At 46.3% G+C, this 23,076-nt stretch overlaps 1 protein-coding gene across 3 annotated transcripts in view; it reads left to right on the top strand.

Annotated features, from left to right (window-relative positions):
- BEND4 (BEN domain containing 4) overlaps positions 1–23,076 on the top strand; it is a 36,995-nt gene that overhangs the window by 5,463 nt on the left and 8,456 nt on the right. Inside the window, exons 2-5 of one of the 3 annotated variants that reach the window (XM_059383280.1) lie at positions 813–950; positions 2,448–3,014; positions 14,956–15,047; positions 21,018–21,258. In XM_059383280.1, coding sequence (XP_059239263.1) covers positions 813–950; positions 2,448–3,014; positions 14,956–15,047; positions 21,018–21,258 — 1,038 coding nt within the window. The remainder of the gene's footprint in view (positions 1–812; positions 951–2,447; positions 3,015–14,955; positions 15,048–21,017; positions 21,259–23,076) is intronic. The other 2 variants (XM_059383293.1, XM_059383285.1) reach the window with 2 other exon arrangements.

Genomic DNA, 23,076 nt, shown 5'->3' with positions numbered 1-23,076 from the left:
ATATATTCAAGCAATTCTTTATAGGCACTTCTATTTTAGCCTTTCTTTTCATATTTTGCTCCTTTCATCAAGGTTATGTTAGAAGTGTATAGGATGTAAATCATTTGGGACTGTGCTGATTAAAATGCAAACAGTAAATACAACTTCAGGTCTGGAATGGGATTATAGGATTAAAATGAATGGAAACTGCTAGTGTGCTAGAATTGAAAATTCCCAATCAATATCATCCTTTGATTTTTACTAATAACAAAAACCTGGAAGTGAAGATGAGAATGCAACATCATCTTAAGTCATCCCTCTTGTATGGTTCAACCATTTACTTTATTTGGTTTGGGTCAATGTAAAGAAACAACACCCACATATCTGAGGTCTTCCCCTATTACTTTTTGGTTTAAATCGTGAGCACAGTTCTTCCCTTCCACCTGGCAGGGCGCAGAGGCATCAGTTCCAGCAAACATGCTGCCCATAGCCACATCCCTTTTTCTCCCCGAAAGCGAGTGGACTTTATCCTTGCTGCTGCTTCAGTGAAGTTCCCAGCACATCAATCAGTTCTAGCCTGAAACTGTACCTGACATCGGGTTCTTTCTTCAGGACTCAAAAATCATTGTGTAAAAAAACAGACCTGTACCTAATATTTGTGGGATTTAGGACAAGAGTGCAAATTCAGGCCTCCATACCATATATCTAAATAATTAACTAACTGTTAAATAAAATATGTTCCATCCACCTATCCTGCTAAATACACCTTCTTAATGACCAGATTTGACTTTGGAGTTTTCAGCCAGCCCATGGCCTTCTCTCCCCACCCCCAGCTTCATCTTCCACTAGGAGGAACCTCACATACACAGGAATGGATGCCCCAGTCCAAACTTCCAGGCTCTGGCACCATGGTCTGTCTGTGGGAGAATGGCTCAGGGAGGAGTCCAACACAGGCCCTCGAAGCAGTTTGAGTAAGGAGTTCCTGGATCTTGGGTACCTCACCATGGGGAGAGGGTGGGATGGAGGAGGACGGTTAGGGTACGGGTCCCCCTGCCTGTGTCTAAGGGCAGTATTGGTCCTAAGAGTGGGAAAGCTCTGGGCCGGGAAGAAAACAGCCTTGTGGACTCGCAGCCTGCCCAGAGTGCTCTAGCCACCCCAGCCAAGGATATGTGAAATGCTCTAAAGTAAGACCTATTCGTTTACAAGAGGCCCTGCATATAGTCAGTATATACTTTGCTGTCCCCAGAGAAGCCCTCAAACATCTCACCATTTTTCATTTTTCAAGTTTATTCCGCCCCCAAATACAGCTGATCAACATGGTCAGAGACAGCAAGTAGCTAGTTAAATTTCTATCATAAATAGTTGCTGGCATCTCAGATCTGCAGTATTTTGTGGCCATTATCCTGGGGAGGGAGGAGAGGAGAGGAGAGGCGTCCGCCACCTCCACGTGAGCCTTAGAGAGCATCGCTCTGTTTTTATAAGTAGTCCATTCTGGGAGGTGGTCTGGAAAGAAGAGAACGTACCTTGTGACATTTGCATTTGGGGTAAATTTTCAAGACCCTCAGACAACACGAAAACATGTTTTCACGGTTTGAGGGGGTTTTGCTTGTTTTTCTAAACTGATTGCTTTCCACTTGGTTTTTAGTTTTCATTGACTGACAATTCATATGCTTTTGAATACGTTTCTGTGAACTAACCATCACTCTCGACACATGCCGTTTTAAGAGACTTGACAATCTAATGGAAGAGGCTCTAAGGAGAGACACTGCTGCTTTCCACATGATACTGACACAGATTGGCCTAAACATGGGCCCTGACGAGAAATCCAAGTTCACAGATAAATGACAAGAAAGCGTAGTGAACACAGATGTTGGCTAACACGGTTTTGCTTTCGGGCTTGTCATCGTTTGCCTTATAGGCCACTCTTCGTTTTACCTTAGATGTCTAGTGAGCTCTTCAAAAGGACTTATCTTTCTTCTCCAGTTTGCATCTGGGAGCAACGTACTCTCGGCAGGGACCGTATCAGCTGATTAATAGCAAGGGCATGAGGGCACTCCAGAAATAGAAGTAATGATTGCTGTAAGCCCTCCTATCAATGAGGAATTGAGTCGGCAGTGACTGGCTCGATTCATTAGAGTAAGGATATTAATGAAGCCAAAGTCGTGGGTTTAGACCTGTGCAGGCCAGTTAATGCCACAGCGATGGAAATCTCTATGTGGTGCCCAAAGACACAGTCTTGCCATTTCCCGGAGGGAGGGGCTGGGGAAAACTCTTCAGGCACCCCTCTGGTTGCAGAATGACAGAAAGCTAATGCATCCTATCTCATCCCCTTAGTTTGGGATGGAAAGTAGAAATACATATTTTTAACATTTTTGAATGGTATGCTCAACGCTGAGGCCCTCACTTACCTACCCCCTTCCCCTTGTCTTTGGCTATCCGTCTCTGATGTGTCTTTTCATGTGTTTCAGAGAGTCGAATGATCTTGGATGCCTTTGCCCAGCAATGCAGTCGAGTTCTTAGTCTCTTAAATTGTGGAGGAAAGCTTCTGGACTCCAACCATTCCCAATCCATGATTTCTTGTGTAAAGCAGGAAGGCTCGAGTTATACCGAAAGACAGGAGCAGTGTCCCATCGGGAAAGGGGTCCACAGTCAGACCTCTGATAATGTAGATGTAGACATGCAATATATGCAAAGGAAACAACAGACTTCTGCCTTTTTGAGGGTTTTCACTGACTCCCTACAAAATTACCTGCTCTCAGGGAGTTTCCCGACTCCAAACACCTCATCGGTCAGTGAGTATGGCCATCTGGCCGACGTGGATCCTCTGTCAACCTCCCCCGTGCACACACTAGGTGGCTGGACCTCCCCGGCGACCTCCGAATCCCACGGTCACCCATCTTCTTCCACACTGCCAGAAGAGGAGGAAGAGGAGGAAGAGGAAGGCTACTGTCCGAGGTGCCAGGAGCTGGAACAGGAGGTTATTTCCCTGCAACAAGAAAATGAAGAGCTCAGACGGAAATTGGAGAGCATCCCAGGTACTGTGCCATTTTCCTTGCAAGCCACCTGCAGATCCTTCCTTTCCGTTGTCTCAGCTCTGTGTGTGTGTGTGCGTGCACGTGCGTGTGAGCATGTGTAAGTATCTATTTTTCAGTTTGGCGAGCAAGGGACAAAAGTTGGGAAAAACAGGCACGTGCACGGGGTGGCCTTCACCTTCCAGTGCCAAATGGAAATTTCAGGATGAACTCCCAGCCGTGTCCTATCTATGTTTAAGTCAGTTGTAGGCCTGGAGACCACTGTCCTGTTCAATGATGTCTCTAACCTTGTAAAAATGATTCCAGACTTGATGGGAGAATCCAGTAGGCCAAGTGCCATGAGCCTGGGTTTTCATTAAAAAAAGTGTTCCTCTCTTTTACAAGCAGCTTTTGTATTTTTAAAGACTTTGTTGTATGTGTTTTATTAGTAGTAGAGAGTAAAGTGGAATGTTGCTTTCAGAGTGGGGGATGTGAGTAGAACTAAACAAGTGGTCTCTTCTGTTCCGTTAATTTCTTGTCACTCTTGTTAGGTTTCAACAGGCATGGTCTCTTTTTAGCATGCAGGCTCCTCCTTAAAGTTAATAAGCAACTGTAAACTGAAAAGAAGAGATTAAAGACAGACCAGTAATTAAGCTGATCCCACACTATTTGTGCCCCCTGGCGAAGCAGGCATTTCCTGCCTCTTAGAGACACTAGATTTGTGGAGTAGTAAAGTCATCTTTATGGCAAGATCTTCTCTGGGCTGCAAAGCCTTTTTTTTTTTTTTTTTTTTGCTATTTAAAAAGCGACCGATTTTGCTTATGTCTTTGAATTCATTTCCTACATGTCTGTGACTTACAAAAGATGGTAAGATCATTAGCTAGAACGGTAACTTCAAACCCTTTCCTTCATGCAGCCCATTGATAAAAATTTTTGAACATATATCCACCAGTGGACACATTTATTGGTTAATTACATACATGTCCTACTTCTACTAATATAGTGTGTTCAAAATAGGATGTATATAACACATTAAAATTTTTACATTAAAGTTTTTAAGGCTGATACATAAATGTAAATAGAAAGTTTGTTCTTTTCCTGACTCAGTGTCTTTGAACCACCCAGTTTGGCAGCTGACTTAAAAAGAAGGAAATAGTGAAGACTACCTTCTTGATTATTAGTACACGTGCAAAACAAAAACAAAAGCAAGCGTTAAGAATTGTCAGATCAGATATTTATTTTCCTTCCATCCCTTGATTTAAAAGCTTTCCCAAATGGACCAGAGTTTTGGTTCAGAATATTTCGGAATTAGATTTAGTGCAGTTGTATTGTGGGGGAGAAGGAAGAGGTGAAGTTAACCCTTTCTCTCCCTTTGCACTTGAGCCCTGGGGGTTAGATAAAAGGTCAGTCTTCCCTTGCCAGGCAGACAGCGACCACAGGAGACATGGGTCGAACTCAGTGCAGTGGCCACAGAACTCCACTGAGTTCGCCCAGATCCAAGAGAGGGGGCCGGAGCTTACACGCTGTGGGAGTTTACAGCTCTCAGAATTCCACAAATTGTGGTTAATTAACTTGGAGTTTTATCCCCAAAGGAGTATTTTCCATCTTGCTCCCCATCGTTCCTCTTTCCCTGGGGGAGAAAATAGTGTCCTGTAGATCAGTGAATTCTAGATCCTCACATCAGCCATCCAGAACTGTGGCTAAGAGTTTCACCGTGCGAGGACAGGTAACAGAATTGTCCAGAGTGGTGATGTCTAATTCCCAGTCCTGAAAGCTCGTCCTCAGCAAATACCAAGTAAATTTGCGATTGATCCTCCTCCCATTTATCTGTACCAGGGGAAAAGTCTGTCATGGATAACTCCTTGCTGAGCTGCCACTAATCACTGTCTCTGTTTCCCTGAAAGATGAAGATGCTGCAGTTTCTTGAGCTTTCTAGGTGGTCCAATATTGAACGATACTTGTTGAAATTAGGCTGTGGTCACCACTGTTAGGGTAAACAGTCCAGCCCTGTTGAAAGCTCCCTCCTTAAACTTGAGTCAAAAGCCATTTCACGTGGAGAACTGTGATTTCAGTAAATAATCCATACTGAAACCCAGCTAAATGAATGAAAATCAGTTTGTCTGGGTGCCTGGGTGGCTCAGTGGGCTAAGTGTCTGCCTTCAGCTCAGGGTCTCGGGATCAAGCCCCGAGTCAGACTCCCTGCTCCGTGGAGAGCCTGCTTCTCTCTCTCTCACTGCCCCTTTCTCCACTCGTGCTCTCTCAGTCTCTCTCCCTCAAATAAAATCTTTATGAAAAAAGAAAAAACACTGAGGAGGGTATGTGCTATGGTGAGTGCCGTGAAGTGTGTAAACCTGGCGATTCACAGACCTGTACCCCTGGGGCTAAAATACATTATATGTTTATTAAAAAATTAAAAATAAGCTAAAAAAGAAAAAAAATCTGTCAGTTATGAATAGAAAAAAAGTAGCATAAAATTCAAGAAAAATTTACTTATTTAAGGAGTACACGGGTGGCTCAGTCAGTAAAGCCTCTGACTCTTGATTTTGGCTCAGGTCATAATCTCAGGGTCGTGAGATCGACCCCTATGTCAGGCTCCAGTTGCTTGAGATTCTCTCTCTCCCTCTGTCCCGCCTTTCCTTCCCTTCCCTGTGCGCACACACGCTCTCACTCTCTCTTTAAAAAAAAAAAAAAAGATTACTAAACTCATGTACTCATTACATAGGGATGCCTTAGCATTGGACATCCAAACATGTTGCTTACAACGAAAACCTGAAGCAAAGGCATCACTGCCCCCTTCCCCATACTGCTCAACCTCCGTCTTTGGCTAAACAACAGACCAGATTGTGGGTGATCACCTACGAGTCCACCTTTCACTCCATTAGCTATAAATTTGGGGGAAGGGGACTGTTATTTATAGACAGCCATTTGAAGAAAAGTGTAGCAAGTAATAAAGTAGATAAAGTAGTGAAAAAGAGAAGTTCAAAGTAAAAAGCCATCTGGTTTTATACGTAACAGGAGTGCTTTGCAAGCAGTAGTTCTCCTGGATAATTTGGGATGCATTTTCTCTAATCGTTGTCAGGGTTTCCCAGTGGTTCCAGTAGGCCTCTGTTGTTCTAAAAGCCAGAGCATTCCCAGGGGAGGACCGGGGACCTGGGACCTTCCCGTAGTAGAAACCACCCGTGTGTTGTGAAATGGCTCTCCTTACAGCCAAGCAGAATGGATGAGTACAAAGGAGAAAGTGGCATTCAGAGGAAATAGGGTTAAAGAGAAGATAGGGACGCCTGCCCCAGGTCAGAGCTAGGACACTGATTTTAGTCCCTTCTCGGCTGCTCCGAGTTGTGCTGTTGAATGACTTTGAGATTCCTGGTTTCTTAATTTTTGGTTTTTTTCCTGAAATAAGCATTCATGCCTGGCAGCAGTTCTAGAAGTGGGACTTCAAGTGAGCCTATTAGAATATAGAGGCAAATTGGCTCCCTGGGCAGCTATGAAAGGGGACAGGAACGTGCAGACCTTACCGAGAAGAAAGAGGTTGGGGAAGGTGCTCTTCCCCCACCACCTGACCGGGCCTGGGTTGCTGTATCCTGTGTCAAGGAGTCAGCAAAGACTTGTTGATTGCCAACCACATGCAAGCAAGGGCTCCTGGACAAGAGTCGTGTGACTTGCCGATGTGGGCAGTTAAATATTGTCTCCTCAGGGAGGAGCCTCAGCCCCAACCTTCGGTGTTACATTATCACACCAGAAATCAGAGAGTCCGTTGAAAAAATTTTTTAGAAAAAAGTGAAGGTAAGTTAAAAGCAAAAAGGCCACAGGGACACTGGTGTGGCTCGGTCAGTTAAGTGTCTGCCTTTGGCTCAGGTCGTGATCTCAGGGTCCTGGGATGGAGTCCCACGTTGGTTCCTACTCAGTTGGTTCCTGCTCGCGCGCGCTCTCTCTCTCTCTCTTGCTCTCTCTCCCCCTCTGCCCCTCTCCCTGCTTGTACCCTTCTTGTGTTCTCTCTGTCCCTCTCTCTCTCACTGTCAAATAAATAAAATCTTAAAAAAAAAAAAAAAGTAAAAAGCCACAGAAGGAAATGATATTTGGATCAGGAATACGAAAAGCTGAGACATTATTGAAAGAAGGAAGATGTTGGGGAACTGTCTTCCCAGAGAAGGTGGCAGGTTAGGGCCAGCGCCCTGGTTTAGAAAGCTTGTGGTCAGCACGGGGTGAGAGAGCTCCCGAGGGAGGGTGGATGTAAAATCCCGTACCTCATCTCATTTAAGACCCCACTGAATGCAAGATGCAACAGCATTCTGTATTCCACTAAAAAGGAAAAAAAAAAAACACGCTGCAAATCATAATTGTCCCTTAGAATTCTCTTTGAACAAGCAAATATGAAAAAATGTGGGTCTTAGAATCATAAAATGTAATTTTAGAAAATAACTTCCAAAGTAAAATAATTACGACATGTTAAAAATACCTTGAGACGTTCTAAGTGCCGAATATACAGAAATATACTACTGACATCATTAAAGGACTTCCTACTTTTTAAAAAGCACATTTAGGATTATCTCAATTTATCTTTACCTCTCCCAACAAATACTAATTTTCCCACTTGATGGACAAAGAGGTTGAAATCAGGACAGGCAAAGCCTGGGGCAGAGCTAGAGTTATAATCCAAGCCTTTCGACTCTAGATGTAGTTTATTACCCTTTTCACCCGAAAAATACAGTTTGCACAGTTCATTGTAGTTACTTTCTATAAAGTCACTGTCGACACTGAATTAGCGAATCCTGAAGCGTCGCCCCTCGGGGAAATACAGAGCTGGGTTTCTGAGGACCTCTGGTCACATTTTTTTCAACAGATTGATGCATATTTATGTATGTTTTTGTTTAAAGAGACTAATTTAATAGCGTTGTCGGAATAACACAACTCAAAGCCAGCCGCACTGTATCCTGCTGTGAATGAGGCTTACCCGACCCATGTTTTCTCCCTGAGGCTCATCGCAGCCTTCCTGCACACGGGAGCACCAGACAGCCCTCCAGCTCTGCGCTCGGGGTCCCATTTAAATGGCAAGCCCACCAGCGAAAAGCCCACAAATACGAAAAACGTGGCACACGGAGAGATCATTTGCTACAGCGCAAGAGCTGAAACAGGCAGAGAGTTCCCTTGTCCGACCTCAGCTGGGAGAGAGCGCATCGGGCTGCCGGGGTTTTCGGTGACCCGCAGGTGTCTGCCAGAGCCCCACGTGCGTGCGTGGGCACAACGCTCTCAAATGCATGGTAGCAAGCTGGCCAGCTGGAAAGCGTGGATCATGAGGATGGACTACTAACTTGAGGGTACAAACCAGAAAACTCACCTTGGATTAGGCAGCCCTGATCCTATTAGTCCACAGTTGTCATTTCCTAAGAAGATTTTAAAAAGATAAATCAGGAATGCCAGGTTTTTGGATAACTAATTTTGCAACAGCTAAATCCTGGAGTGAAAGCAGCTTGGCCATGCCAGGGTCCTCTCACCAGCCCCCCGCTCACACGCGTCCACGAGGGCTTGTGCAGAAACATTCAGGGCAGCTTCAGGTCCGCAGAAGCGTGGGGATTCTAAGGTATTCTCAGAATACCCAGGAGTGTATTCTGAGTAAGAACCTGGAGCAAATGATAGGAACAGAGGAGTGCAGGATTGAGTTCTCTTCATTAGAAATCGGTAGAAGTCATTACAACTCTTGCTAGGGCCGTGAGATGGAGGGAGACAGAGCGATGTGTGGGGAAAGAGAATGGGTTTGGAGTCAAACCTGGGTTTGGATTTCTGCTATTTACTCCCTATGGTTCTTGGCAACTCCCTTAACCATTCTGAGCCTCAGTTTCTTCTTTCTGTACAGTGAGGTTAATAATACTGTTGGAACGTTGGAAGTATTACCTTTACTAACTAGCAAATGAGGGTCTCCCAGATCTGCTAGTAAGTTCAACAAACAGCAACTTTAAGGGAGTGAGAGAAACTGTCCTGCACCCAGTAATACAGAAATCTTAAGTGGTATCCTTCGATTTTAAGTAGTAGTCTTGCCGTGTAAAGAGGTCAGCACGCAGCCAGTTACCCGGGTTAGCAACTTCAGATGCACCTGTCACACTTAACGTCACGTCAGCCTCCTTCTGGACTCCGCCTCTCAGATGCCCATCACTTTGGGTTCCTCCTCTCCCCACTCTTCATCCGGGCCTATCTCAGCATGGACATGTGCAATAGCCACTCACCTCTTCTCAGACTCCGGTGTCTCCCCTGCTGAAAAGCCCCAGATCATCCGTGGCTGACAAGCCTCTACAGGTTTCACATGGTCTGTAAATTCCAGCACCCATTATGATACCTGGGGACCTTCGCTTCATGATTCTTTTCCTGTCCCTTTTTGGGGACTTGACTCCCAGTTCCCACTGTATGCCAAGCATTCCAACGCCAGTGGACAACTGGGGATTCCTGAGCAGCCTGACACTGGCTTCTGGTCTTCTTTTACTCTTGCTGTTCCTCCCAGCTCAAGGACATATTCTCCTTCTCCCCACTTGAAAAACTCCTGCTCATCCTCCAGGACCCAATTCAGCTGACTGTTGCCTCTGTAACAAATTCTTCCCCCAGTTCCCAGGCAGGACTAACCACTTCCCGTAGTACCTCATGCATACTTCTGTGATAGTGTTGGGGAAGATTTTTACTCTTTCTATCTCTCCCGAGTGTCCTGATAGGAGGAGAAGCAGGCTGTATAAGCTCGAGGACAGAGATGATGACACATCAGCTGTGTGTCCCAGATCTGAGCCCTGTGTCAGGCCTGTTGTGGCATCTCCACAGGTCAGTGAAATTCCACAGAGACGAGACATTGTCCTAAGCAGAAGCATAATGGTGCCTCTGTAAGGCTGAGGACTACTGAAAGCTTATGGTTTATTTCTACATAGTTACAGTTCAAGAGCTTAGACTTTACAGACACTATGTGAAAAGGGCACTTAAAGATGATACAAGCGCATAGATGGCATGGTAAATAATTTCAGAGGATGGTAAATAATTTCAGTCTCCCTCTAAAATCATAGAAATGGTGTATTTTGTAAAAACAGTGATATAGCAAAGTAGAGTAATTAATGCTAGAGAAGCCCTGATCAAGATTTTAATGTAATGATCTGCAGTGAAAATTAGATCCTCAAGACCCAAGAAGCATCCTTCATGTGGGAAAACAGAATTGGAGCAGATTTCCTGGGAAGAACCTTCTAGTTTTTACTTTCTAGTCTAACAACGAAGTCACTTAAGTGACTTCCAAAGAATTCACTAGGCTCCTACTCGTAAAATGAGACCAGCCTACGTTGGGCACTGTTTACTGGGCACTTTCTGCTTTATAATAACTATATACAGTGGGTAATTATCCCCATTTTACAGATGAGGTAACAGAGGCTGAGTAACTTGCCCAGAATCAGACAGTTCCTAGTGCCAGAGGAAGTACATTAAGGAGAAAAAAGTACCCAAGAATTACTTTAGGACCCATTTCCACGTCTTTCTGTCCACTAAGTGATATTTACTGCCTGATAATGTGTCGAAGACCCTGTCTGTGTGGCTTTAATGACCTTAACCCTGACTGTGACGCCATCAAGCCATCCAGGCTAGGGGGCCCGTCTGTTTCTGAGAGTCGCGCATTCATCTAGATGTCTTAGATACCCAGTGGAGCATTTGTAACCCATTTCTCTCAGGTTTTATTGACACCAAAGGTCTTCCTAACTTGCTTTTTTCCTCCCAGTCATTCTGCTCTTTCCCAGATTCTCTGATGTGTGTTCTAAAATGCTATTACGGGGTGGGCAGGTAGTAATTATTGATATCAGGATTGATAGTAGGAACATTTGAGGTACCTTTCTGTTCTCCCTTCCCTTTAATAGATGTTTTTACGGTTTTTGGTTCCTCAGGTAGTGTCTCGTTAAACCTGGTAGGTGTATCTGCCTTTCCTTTGCAGAGTGCGTAAGTGAGTAGATGAAACCCACCCAGTGGGCCTGAGTAGTAGCTTCTGCATCAGCAAGAGTGATGTGCTTAATATTCAGAACGAGCATGAGGACGCAGTTAGATGAGAAGGCGTCTGGGATATAATCAGCTCCTTGAGGATCCTGCTGCTCCTTTGCTGGGAGCCCTGACCTCACTGTCTCATCCCTTGAAAGCCAAAGGCGCAGTGTCTGCCCTGGACTGCAGGAATCCTGCAGAAAGCCCAGGCCCCTTGCTCCTCATCTCCAGGGGCCCCTGAATTCACTGGGAAAGTCCGCAGCATGTGCACGGAGCCACGGGCTGACAGGACAGCAGGGCAAAAGGACAGGAGGTTTTCCGTGATTTTCTTCTCACTGACCGGGGCTTCTCCCAGGAGGCTGCACGATGTAGCTGTGGGTCAGGGTACTCTCTTCCCTGCCACTTCCCTCTTGAGTAGACCCCCCTGTCTCTACTTTCCATACTGACTTTATTTTTCTTTTCCTCAGAAAGGTTTCATTTGATTCTGCAGCTTCCCATGTAAAAATCTGGGCAGCCCTCCAGAGAGCACAGTAGGGAGTGACGTTCCAAATATGTCACTGCAGGGACATGCTCCAGCCCTGTCCTGGGCAGGGCCTGGAGGCCTCTGCCTTGTGGGGACCAGGGCCAGGGACGTGCAGGGCAGGACCGGGGTAGGGACCCGAAGGGATGACTCAGAGGCCCCGGCACTGTGCCCAGTGGCTGTTTCTGTCTTGTATCTGGCTAGATATGAGCTTTGTCTCGGCCTCCTGGCCTTTAGCCTTGTGCCCGGATAGCACCCTGCAGGACCCACTTGCTCCTACCTCAAGTAAATGCGCACAAAATTCCGTTTTCTTCCAACATTTGAATCAGCTGGCCTTGCTCATCGCTTAGCACTGCTACCTAAATACTGGGAGTGTGGAGAATGGGAGAGCTGGCCTCCAGGCCTTTCCAGGGCTGTACAGACAGCACTGAAGGTAATGTATGCCAAAGGAAGGGGAGGCGGCAAATACATCAACATTCTTCAGACAGCTTTTAAATTATTATTATACATGCCCCCTGTAGAAACTTTTTAAAACTGGTTTACCAGGATTGGTGGTAATAGCTACCATAATCCTATTCCTAAAATGTAATCATTGTCAATTATTATTATTAACACTTTGATCTATTTCTTTCTAATCTCTATGTATATAATTATTCATAACATAGTTGAGGTCATGTTGAATATTCAGTTTTATAAGCATTTTAGTGCTTCATTTAAACATTTTTTCATAAAATTCTTTTTTTAAGATTTATTTGAGGGAGCGTGTGTGTGCATGCAAGCAAGGGCAGGGGAGAGGGAGGGAGAGAATCTCCAGGCTCCCGCTGAGCTTGGAGCCTGACACGGGGCTCGATCTCAGGTCCCTGAGATCATGACCTGATCTTGAAACCAAGAGTCGGCACTTAACTGGCTGAGCCACCCAGGGACCCCTTCATAAACAACATCATGACTATAAAATATGTGGGTAAGGGGTCAAAAGATGTTTCATTCAAATGCTCATCAGTCAGCAAGTTATTTGCAAATTTTACTAAAACTTCCAAATTAAATCCAGAGTAATACCTTGCCCGTGTCACTTGGCAAACATTGGCGTGTGGACAGCTGCGTTTGGTTCCCACCACAAACCAAGAAGGACAAAGTGCTGCTGTTGGGAACCTCACGCACAGCCCCAGGGGCAGGACACCAGACACAAAAGTTTCCTGGGGTCCCACAAGCCACACAGTGAGCGAAAACCCAGAACTCAAGCAGCAGACAGTTTCGTGTCTCCACTAGCTTCTCAGGACCCCTGCTTTCCCCCACAGTTAATACCATTAACAGAAGATTCATTCTTTCCTGCTGTGGTGTCAGTAAAATGGATTAGACCTTTTTTTCTTTTTCCTTTTTTTTAAATTATTTATTTAAGTGATTAATTAACATACATTTGTTTCAGTGGTATGGATCTGTGATTCATCAGTCTGATATAACACCCAGGGCTCATTACATCACGGGCGCCCTTCTTAATGTCCATCACCCAGTCACCTCCCCCACAACCTCCCTTCCATCAGCCCTCAGTTTGTTTCCTAAGATTGAGAGTCTCTTGATTTGTCTCCCTCTCTGGTTTCGTCTTGTTTCATTTTTTTGTCTCTTCCCCTGTGCTCCTGTTTTGTTTATTAAATTCCTCATATCAGCAAGATCCTATAATACTTACCTTTCCCTGATTGACTTATGTCACTTCGCATAATACCCTCTAGTTCCATCCCCGTTGTTGCAAACAGCAAGATTTCATTCTCTTTTATGGCCGAAAGTATTGCATTGTATATTGTGGTGTGTACCACATCATCTTTGTCCATTCATCTGTCGATGGACATATACGTCCTTTCCATAGTTTGGTTACTGTGGTCATTGCTGCTGTAGCGTAGGGGTGCATGTGCCCCTTCAGATCCCTACATTTGTATCCTTGGGGTAAATGTGGGTTAAACTTTTAAAAGGCTGGTGAAATTAGAGGTACTTGACAGGTTTTATTGAACTTTGCTTTGACAAAAGGCCTACTCCAAACTGATCATCTGTATGCATGACTTCTTTTCATTGACTTTCTGGTTGTTCAGCAAATGCTTCTCCAATTTGAAGACTGTGTTCAAGGACTGTAAGACACAGGTCCAGAAGGATGGTTATGTAAGAAAACACTTTTTTTTTTTTTTGACAAAAAGAAAAAAATCTTAAGCTGCTTATACTTGGTGTCATTCATTTTCTTCAAAGGGACGTTGATGTACGTTTTGATTGGTTACATTACAGTGTGATGACACCTAAAAAGTCCAGCTTTTCAACAGTGTGGACAAGGATGATAACCTCTGTTTACCATCTTTAAAACGAAAAAAAAAAAGAAAAAATGGAGAAGGCAGAAAGTGATACTTTAAATTTGGGGTTTAGATTAAATATTTGTTATTTTCTGTAATGTGACAAAAACAGCCTAAGAAAATCCACAGCTGAGACAGATAGTGGCAATAATTCCCATGAATTAGGTTATTGACTAAGCTACCAAGACCTTTAAAAGCCATTAGTTAATACTGCTCGTGAAAGGGCTCTAATAGAAATCTTAAGATGTAGGAATTGTTTATGCAGTGGTACAAAAAATGTCAGGGTTCCATGTTGGGTTAATACCTGTTCAGTTTTATTGTAATTATTCAGTGAATCTATGAGATTGAGCTTCAGAAAATTAGTGCAACAGTTAACGAAAGATACTGTAACTGAATCTGCACCGGGCCGGCTCCGTGGGAACCCCGGGCAGCTGTGTCCACGGAGGGAAGCAGGTTTATAGCACAGGGCCCTCCTGCTTACTGCAGAGCTAGGAGTGAATCCGTCCTTAAAAACATGTATTGTATTATTGATTTAAAACTGGTGAAACATTAGTTTGCAGTACCCTGATTTTAAAAAGCATCACTGGATGCTAATGTTACAGCTTGAGTCAAAGAAAACAAGAGAACGTCTCTTCTGTGAGTGGTTGTTGACCCAAATTCATCTCAGAGTGACTGTGACTTAAAAGTGTTCAGTGGGGGGCACCTGGGTGGCTCAGTTGGTTAAGCAACTGCATTCAGCTCAGGTCATGATCCCGGAGTCCTGAGATCGAGCCCCACATCGGGTTCCCAGCTCCAATGGGAGTCCGCTTCTCCCTCTGACCTTCTCGCCTCTGATGTTCTCTCTCACTGTCTCTCTCTCAAATAAATAAATAAAATCTTAAAAAAAAAGAAAAAAGTTTTTAGTGAATTGTGCTGAGCCTTAAAAACTCTCCCCAAACCGTAGCATCTGTTCTATATTTACAAACTGAAATAACTACGGATGTCAAAAGAAAGAAGATTCCGTTTCCTTTAGAAAATAATCTTTTTTTTTCTTTTTTTTTTTAGAAGTTTGCATCAAAACTCTTTTTAAACCTCGAAGCCTCTCATTTTCTTGTCACAGAATAGCTCCTGTGTAATTCTCACCCTTTCTTGCCCGCAGTGCCCTGCCAAACTGTTCTGGATTACCTGAAGACCGTGTTACAGCACCACAACCAGCTCCTGGTCCCGCAGCCCGCCGAGCAGCCCACCGAGGTAGGTGTCTGGCGAAAAGGGATATGTGGGTCCCTCGAAATTTCCTTAAGACGAAGCTTCTTGATAGCGTACAGGGTCCACCCGAGCACGTTGGCTAGTGAGACACAGTGTTGGCTTCCTGAGGTTTGGGGTTCTTAATACCAGTGGGGGGAGGGGAGAGCGCGCATGTACCCAAACTCCCCAAGATTGAACGCTGTACGCGGACGGGGGAGATAAAGAAACAGCAGTTTGAACAGTGGAGACCAGTCTGAAGGCTTTCTTTCGGGAAAGGCTGAAATGGAGACACCAAGCTGCCCTTCTCTGGCAGAGCCAGTGTTCCAGAAAGCGCCTTGCTCTCAGGCACCTCCCACACCGAGTGGGCTTCTCGAGTGTGAGATGGATGTCTTCCGGACACTGGGCTCCAGAACTTTTCTTCCTCTGGACTGCAACAGAAGCAACCATAGTCTCTTCCAAAGTGCAGGAGCGATGACCTGTTCTGAGAGCGGCAGGTCAGTGGAAACATGGTACATCCCTACAAGATTCTCAAGGCTCCGTTTGGAATATGTGTTACTTTCATCTTACGAATTTTAGAACCTAAATCCAGTGAAAGAAGGAATTGCCCGGGTTAGGAACATCTTGGACTGATAAGTTCTTTTCTCGTAGTTAAGTTTCCCTCCCTTGGCAGGGTGAGTCGTTCGTGCTGGTGACGGCAGGCCGTTGACCCTCTCTTACCTCACCATCACGTAGCCTTCCTCACTCCGTGTCTATTAAAACCATCTCGGAGCACCTGGGTGGCTCAGCGTGTTAAACCTCTGCCTTCGGCTCAAGTCGTGATCTCAGGGTCCTGGGATCGAGCCCCGCATCAGGCTCTCTGCTCAGCAGGGAGCCTGCTTCCCTTCCTCTCTCTCTGCCTGCCTCTCTGCCTACTTGTGATCTCTCTCTGTCAAATAAATAAATAAAATCTTTAAAAAAAAAAAAAAAAAAACCACCAACCATCTCAAGGCTCCATCCTCGTGTGTACCACTTCACAGATCCAGCAGCAAACCTACTCTTCCCACCCTGACCCCAGGCCTCCCCTGCGGGAGAAGTATGAGCTCTTGCTCCTTTCCACATTTCTGCATGTAAGAGAGACCGCGGGATGGAAAGGCGGGAGCCAATCTGGGATGCATTGAAACCCTCTTACCCCCGGGTGCTGCGTGAGACCTGTTTGGCCATCACTCCCTTCCCCTGAAGTTTGGAGAAGCTATTTCGAAGGTCTCTGTGCCTTTCCTCCAGCCCCCATCCCTGGTCCCACCACCCTCTCTTGAATTTAGCCAAAAAGTAAGCAATACCAAGTTGAACTCAATCCAGTGAATTCTGCCACACTGATTTCTACCTTCCTGCACACCCGGCGCCCCCATCCAGGAAGCAGCACCCCTCCCTCCCCTTTGCCGATGCCCACCCCAACCCCCATCTGCCCTTTCATCTCTGCTGCCCTGCCCCCCCACCCCCCCGCCCCAGCAGCCTCTGTCAGCCCTTGACTGTCCCACACTGCATCTGGCTCCGGGAAGGTGGGACACCAGTCTCACCCCACGGGCATCCCCGGTGACTATTGTCGAAGGCACTAACAGAACGGTGACCTCATTTTTCTTGGGGATCAAACACTTGAGAGTCTGGCCTGTGTTTGTTACTCCACTCTTGGTTTCCACTTGCTCTTACCCCCCATAATCTGGCTGCACCTCGACTGCTTCCCAGAGTCCGCTGCAGGTGGCCTTGGGGACTCTCCCAGATGTGCCGTGTGGGGCCCGTTTGTCCTCCCCAGGACATCACCCTCCTCCTCCATGCTCTCCCTTGGCCTCAGTGTCAGGACTCTCCTGGCTCCCCGTTCCTTCTCCTGCTGTAAGGAGTTTTCCATCCACTGTTGTTCAGAATGCCGCCGTCCGTCCCCTTCCCTCGTTGTCCGCCGCCCTTCCCCCACCCAGTCGTGTTCTCTGAACACCAGCTGCGTGCAGGTCAAGTCCCAGATGAAGATCTGGGCTGCCAGTCTCCAGCCTGCCTGACCAACAGCGGGATACCTTGCACCCTCGAACTCCCAGCACAGCCTCTGACTATCCATCCCTAGCCCGGTTTTCTCTCCAGTAAAGGCAGCACCAATCCCCGCAGAAATTTCTGAGGCATCACAGACTCCTCCCTCCTCCTCATACGTGTCATCTGCTTGTTTTATAGTTACCTTGAGGAGTCTCCCTCCTCTCTGCCTCCTTCCTCACACTTTGTACCTGGACTATTAGGATGGATTCTTTTTCCTTTCTCCACACTGGAAGGCTAATTTTCCAAACTACAGATCCAAAATGAATATCACACATTTAAAATCCTTTCACTGCTGCCTAGAATAGGGTCCACCTTTCTGAACTTAACCTTTCTATTGTGCAAAAAAAAAAAAAAACACTTCCAAAAAGCCCACTTCTTCCAAGAAGCTCTCCCTGATTGCCATACTCTCTGTGTTCACAGAGTAATTCAGAATTTACTTAAATATTAATGCATACGTAGGTCTTCCATTTGTTTGTGAGTTTAAATACATTTTACTGAGCGCTGTTCATTTTGTTTTTTTCCAAGTGACTCATAGATCAAAGTTTAATAACCTGTTGGTGACTAATTGAGGAGAATATGCCATCAGGATTCTATAGAAACATAAAAATAGGGGACAGATCTACATTTCCTCTGCATAGGAATATTTAAGCTTTTATTACCCATCATCATCGTTATTATGCTGTTTTTACTGTCATTTCAGGCACATGGACATTTTCTCATTAGTATTATTGATCACATTTTATTTCTGTTAACTATGCTTAAATAGTGTGGTAAATCTCGTCCATAACAGGGAGCATTTGAGTTGTTTGGGGCCGTAAATGACTTTCTTCTTTCTTTTCCTTTTTCTTGATGAAAATTGCCTCCAAATGGTATTTCTACACTTACGGAGACTTTCATTTTATGGAGAGCTGTTGAGCTCTTCTGTAGAAGTGGATTCTTTCTAAGGATTCGAGAAAGCTCCTTCCTTGGGCTGTAAGCTCCCTCATCTCAGACAGCTCTCATCCTGAAACGGACTCGACTCTGGTCTTAAGAGCAGGCTCTGAACTCCGGGACCAAGTTCCCAGCTCTGCTTTTGCCTTGTGAGACCTTGGGAAAGGATTTAACATCCTCGGCCAAACCGCTGCGGGAATCCTGTCTTGCCCGATGAGCTTGCACAACATTAGGGACGCCTGGGTGGCTCAGTCGGTTAAGCATCTGCCTTCGGCTCAGGTCATGATCCCAGCATCCTGGGATGGAGCCCAGTGTCCGGTCCCCTGCTCAGTGGGGAGCCTGCTTCTCCTTCTCCCCTGCCCCTCCCCCTGCTTATACTGTCACTCATTCTCTCAAATAAATAAAATCTTTAAAAAAAAACTTGTACAACTTTAAAGAAATAGAAGATTTAACAACCAGCTGCTCGGGCTGCAGTTCTGAGGCTGAGGTGTACTTACAAGAACCATAACTGAGAAGATGGTCTTAAACTAAGGACTGACAGACGCTCTCTGTCCCCAGTACCCCTTTTTTAATAGCCCCTTTCTTTGTTCTCCTTGAAGTTCTTTAATTTTGCCAATTAATAATTCATCAGAAGCTCTGTCCAAGTGGCACAGCAGTAAAAGTAGAACAGAGAAGAGAGGAAAGAAAAAACTCTCCGGAGGCGCCTAGGTGGCTCAGTGGGTTAAAGCCTCTGCCTTCGGCTCTGGTCATCATCCCAGGGTCCTGGGATCGAGCCCTGCATCAGGCTCTCTGCTCAGCGGGGAGCCTGCTTCCTCCTCTCTCTCTGCCTGCCTCTCTGCCTACTTATGATCTCTGTCTGTCCAATAAATAAATAAAATCTTTAAAAAAAAAAAAGAAAGAGCTCTTTACGGCATCAAGTAAAGCCGACTGGAAACCGCCGCCCTCCTGGGCTTATCTCCCAGTGGGGAGACGGGTAGTCTCCTCCCTGCACACCTGCAAGCTGGGATTGTTGTCCTTGCATTGACAGAAAGAGCTGCAGGGTGTGCATGTGGGGGTGGCCGCCCCCCAGCCCAGCTCTGCCTTTGCACCAGTGGCACCCTTGTGAGGGCCAGAGAGGCCGGGGTTGCGGGGCACCAGGGGCTGGCCTCAGGCTATGCTTCGCTGGCTCTGGAGATGGTGACAGTCACTAGAGATGTTCCTCCACAGAAATACTCTTGACACAGCCTGGGGTCTGAGGCACCCAGTCCTGTATGCCGCCTTCCCCAGGCCCCCCCACCCCAGCTGCCCTGAGGACTGAGGACACAGAGCATCAGAACCCCGTAACCCCTTCTTCATTCCCGGGGCATGGGAAGCAGGAGAATTCTGCTTGCTCTCAGCCTCCTCCTCCCTACCGTGCCCATCTGTTCCTCCTCTTTGGGAAGGACGTCCCAGCTCACCTGGGAGTCACCTTGACTCCTCTGGCCCCCACAGCCTGGCTCACTGAATTCTGCATCTTTTCCTCCTTGCTTCTCCATTGCACCACTGCAGACTCCGTCGTCCACCCCCGCGCACCCCCACAGCCCGGCTCGCCCCTCGTGCGGTCCAGAGGTAGCCTCGGCTAAGGAAAGTTCGGAACCTCTGGGCTCTTGCCCGTCTTGATCATAGCACCAGAGCCAAGGGTTGGTTTCTGCCCCCACGTATTCACATCTTAAACCCGTGATAATTTAGTTCTTCCTGTTTTACAAACAGGGAGGCTTTGGTCCAACCAGTTGAAGTCACTTACTCAAGAAACACAAATAAGACCCGAACCAAGATACAGTTCCAACTCCAGCTGCTCTAAATTCAGAGCACAACTCGTGTGTCTCTCAACTGCCTCCCTTCAGAAGGCAACTGAGTCACATACAACCGGTTGAAGGAAGTGGGACCCTGGGGTGGTGACTTTGCTTGAGTGGGACTCCACGACCACCAACGGGCTGCCTCCTCCCTGTCGGCTGCTGGGCCATTGGCCCTTCTCAGGGCTTCGCTAACAGCACTTTCTGAAATAGAACCGTATCAGACCCAAACAGCGCCAAATTTATCACCTGGAGTAAATTTGCAGAGTTGTAAAACTGAATGAGTTTTTCCTTCTTTATTTTGTACACCTTAATTACTAGGGAAGGAGTACATTAAAACTGAGATCATGGGTTAATTAATTTGTCCTGGACTGTAGAATTTTATGGACAACCAGAACTAAAGTAATGGTTGTGTAGGTGGATTTGACTAAACATGGCTTATAAATGTTACAGAAATTCCTGTAATTAGTCCCACTGCTGCAATTGAGCCTGGGAATTTTATAGCAGACATAAATTAAGAAGATGAAAAGGAAGAAAAATTTTGAGTTGACACAGTGGCATTTGCAGAAGCTATCATTTGAGGAAACCTGGTTTGTGTTATTATTATTATTAATGATGACTTTTTGGGAGGTTTTCGCAGTCCCCCTCCCTTTCAAAATCCACTTTTTAATGCCATTTCCACTGTTACGCGATGGCTATCGGGTGTTCGGTGAATTAAACACAAGTAGTACCTTACGAAAATAGACCACCAGCATCATTTCTAAAAATACTTAACCGCCAACCAGAGGATGAAGAGACCTGTTTGATCACACTCTTCAAAGTCATTTTTGCATATTTGAATAGATTGAAAGGGAAAGTTACGGGTTATATTTAAATAGTGTTCCCTGTCATTGGATCTTGACACATTTTAACCTACCTGTTAAAATGCAAGTTATAAATAGCTCCTCTTTCAAAGGTGTTCATTATACCTCATTGGCTCTTGTTACAGAAAATGCAAATGTAATTTGAAAAGTGCCCGTTCTGAGTGCGAGCAATTACCTGTGCTCTTCAATACCTGGTTCATTGTCAGCCCAGCCACTTGGTTAAAAAGCACTTTTGCCTTTGAAATGGAGATCGCCTCCACTGGCTGGCCAGCTGGCCCGGCTGGCTAAGTGGGTAATGAGAAAATACTTGGCTTTTCCAGGGAAGCAAGCAGCTGCTGAACAACTATCCTGTCTACATAACGAGCAAACAGTGGGACGAGGCTGTAAATTCTTCCAAGAAAGACGGGCGACGGCTCCTTCGATATCTCATCAGATTTGTTTTCACAACCGATGAGCTTAAGTACTCATGCGGCCTTGGGAAAAGGAAAAGGTCAGTGCAGTCAGGAGAGACAGGTCCTGAAAGACGCCCTCTGGATCCAGTTAAAGTAACATGCCTCCGAGGTACTGCATCCTTCCGCTCAGTGTCGCCATCTGTGATCTCATTTCACCGCATTGGCTGTGGCTCTCCCGTGCAAGTGTTCAGCCTTGACTGTATTTTGGTTTTGCCCGCTGAGACCTCTCTAGGCTTCATGTGGCCCATCTACTCGGTATCGAGAAGTTCTTTAAAAAACCTCCGTTTGCTTTAGCCTTGGCATTCTCACTTCCCGGCCCATAAACATTGCATAGCACCTCATGTCTCACGCTTTGAATTCCGGTTTTCTTTGCTGCCACAGAAGGCCCCATCTAGCCAACCTGGAGCGTGGGGGATCGCACAGAGGAAGGGAAGATGGGGGGCTCTTTAAGAATTAGGAAAATGAAAGACCTTGTTTCCGTTTGCAGCCTGGGCCCCCCTCCCCTCCCCCAGCTACCTTCTCAAGAGGACTTGCCCCCAACTCCTTCGATTTATTTAAAGTTAATCTTCCTGAATACTGGGGTGCCTAAAGTATCGGGTTGCCCAATCAGACTTTATTCTGTTAGTTTTTTTAAAGTCTCTTTATTAAAAATACTGCTCTGATGGTACCTTTCCTCAGTACGAGCAGCTGATGACTTCGCAGCTGACCCACACTGGTAGGCCAGACAGAGGGTGAGGACGAGGGTCAGGAGGCAGACGGTTGGTTCAGAGGGTGCAGATAGACAGGTAGAAGCATTGAGGGCCAACAGGAACACTGTTCACACCTGAAAAATTTCATATCAAAAAGCTCAAGTACTAACCTGTATATTTCAATAATAATTTTATTGGTTGGAAAAACTTAATTTACTCCAGACAGGGGAACAAAATATTTCCTGGCAAGGAAGTCACAGTGAGGAGACATTATTGCTGATAAGGCCTTGGTGTACAGCAAGGACACTCCAGCATCCCCTCCTGGGATGCCCGGGGTGCTCTGCAACAGTAGTCTGCCTGAGGCACAGGGAGACTCTCTTAGCAGCTGAAATTCCTCAGGCCTACTGCAAGCTTCTGACTGAGCAGGCTGGAGTTGGAGAAGGGGGAGGCATGCACTGCAGCTCATCACAGCACACACACACCCCAGGTGATTTTAGCTCGGGTGGCCCGGCCTTGAGGGAACCATCTGGAATGGAAGCACCTCAGTCAGCTAGGCATCCAGAGCACCCCCTGTTGGCCAGTCTGAAAATTCCACTTACTCGCAGTGGGTGGTGGGGATTTCCAGGGTCTGTCTTGGCGAACTCGCCACAGTTTCCTTCATTCTTCAACAGCATCAGAGCTGACAGTGACTCCCCCAAGAGTAAAAGAGACGTCTGTGAGCTTGGGGCTCTCCTGGGAACACTGTACTCCACGAAGGTGCTCTGGGGCCTGTATGGGGAGTCAGGACAAGAGGCCTCACCACTGTATCCCTTTCCAGAAATTGTTACTCAACGTTTTACGTGTTAAGCAGCGAGTGAGTGAAACTGAGGGATTAACATACACCCCAAAGCCCTCATGCCTTGCCCTGAGAATGTCGCCTGACCCCCTGTGACACGGGTAGAGTCCGGGTGGGCTAATCAGCATCTGTATCCTCCAGCTCAAGCCTCATTAGGCGCCACACCCACAGGCCTCCAGGTGGAGGATGCCCCTGGGTGGAGAACACAGAGGCAGAAAACAGTGGTGGTCTGTGTGGGGGCAGCTGGGCCAGACATTTATAGGCTTGTCCCCACAGCTGAGCTTCTAGGGCCTTCCTGTGACCCAGATTCCTTTCATAAAGGCTCCCGGGTGGAGGTCCGTGTTGGGTGAGCAAGATTAGAGCAGCCAAGGAAACTTCAGACACTGGACACTTTAGTGATGGA

The sequence above is a fragment of the Mustela nigripes genome, chromosome 1 (assembly GCF_022355385.1).
Source record: "Mustela nigripes isolate SB6536 chromosome 1, MUSNIG.SB6536, whole genome shotgun sequence".
Lineage (NCBI taxonomy): Eukaryota > Metazoa > Chordata > Mammalia > Carnivora > Mustelidae > Mustela > Mustela nigripes.
The sequence above is the reverse complement of the archived record's forward strand: the minus strand, read 5'-3'. Positions and strand labels throughout refer to the sequence as shown.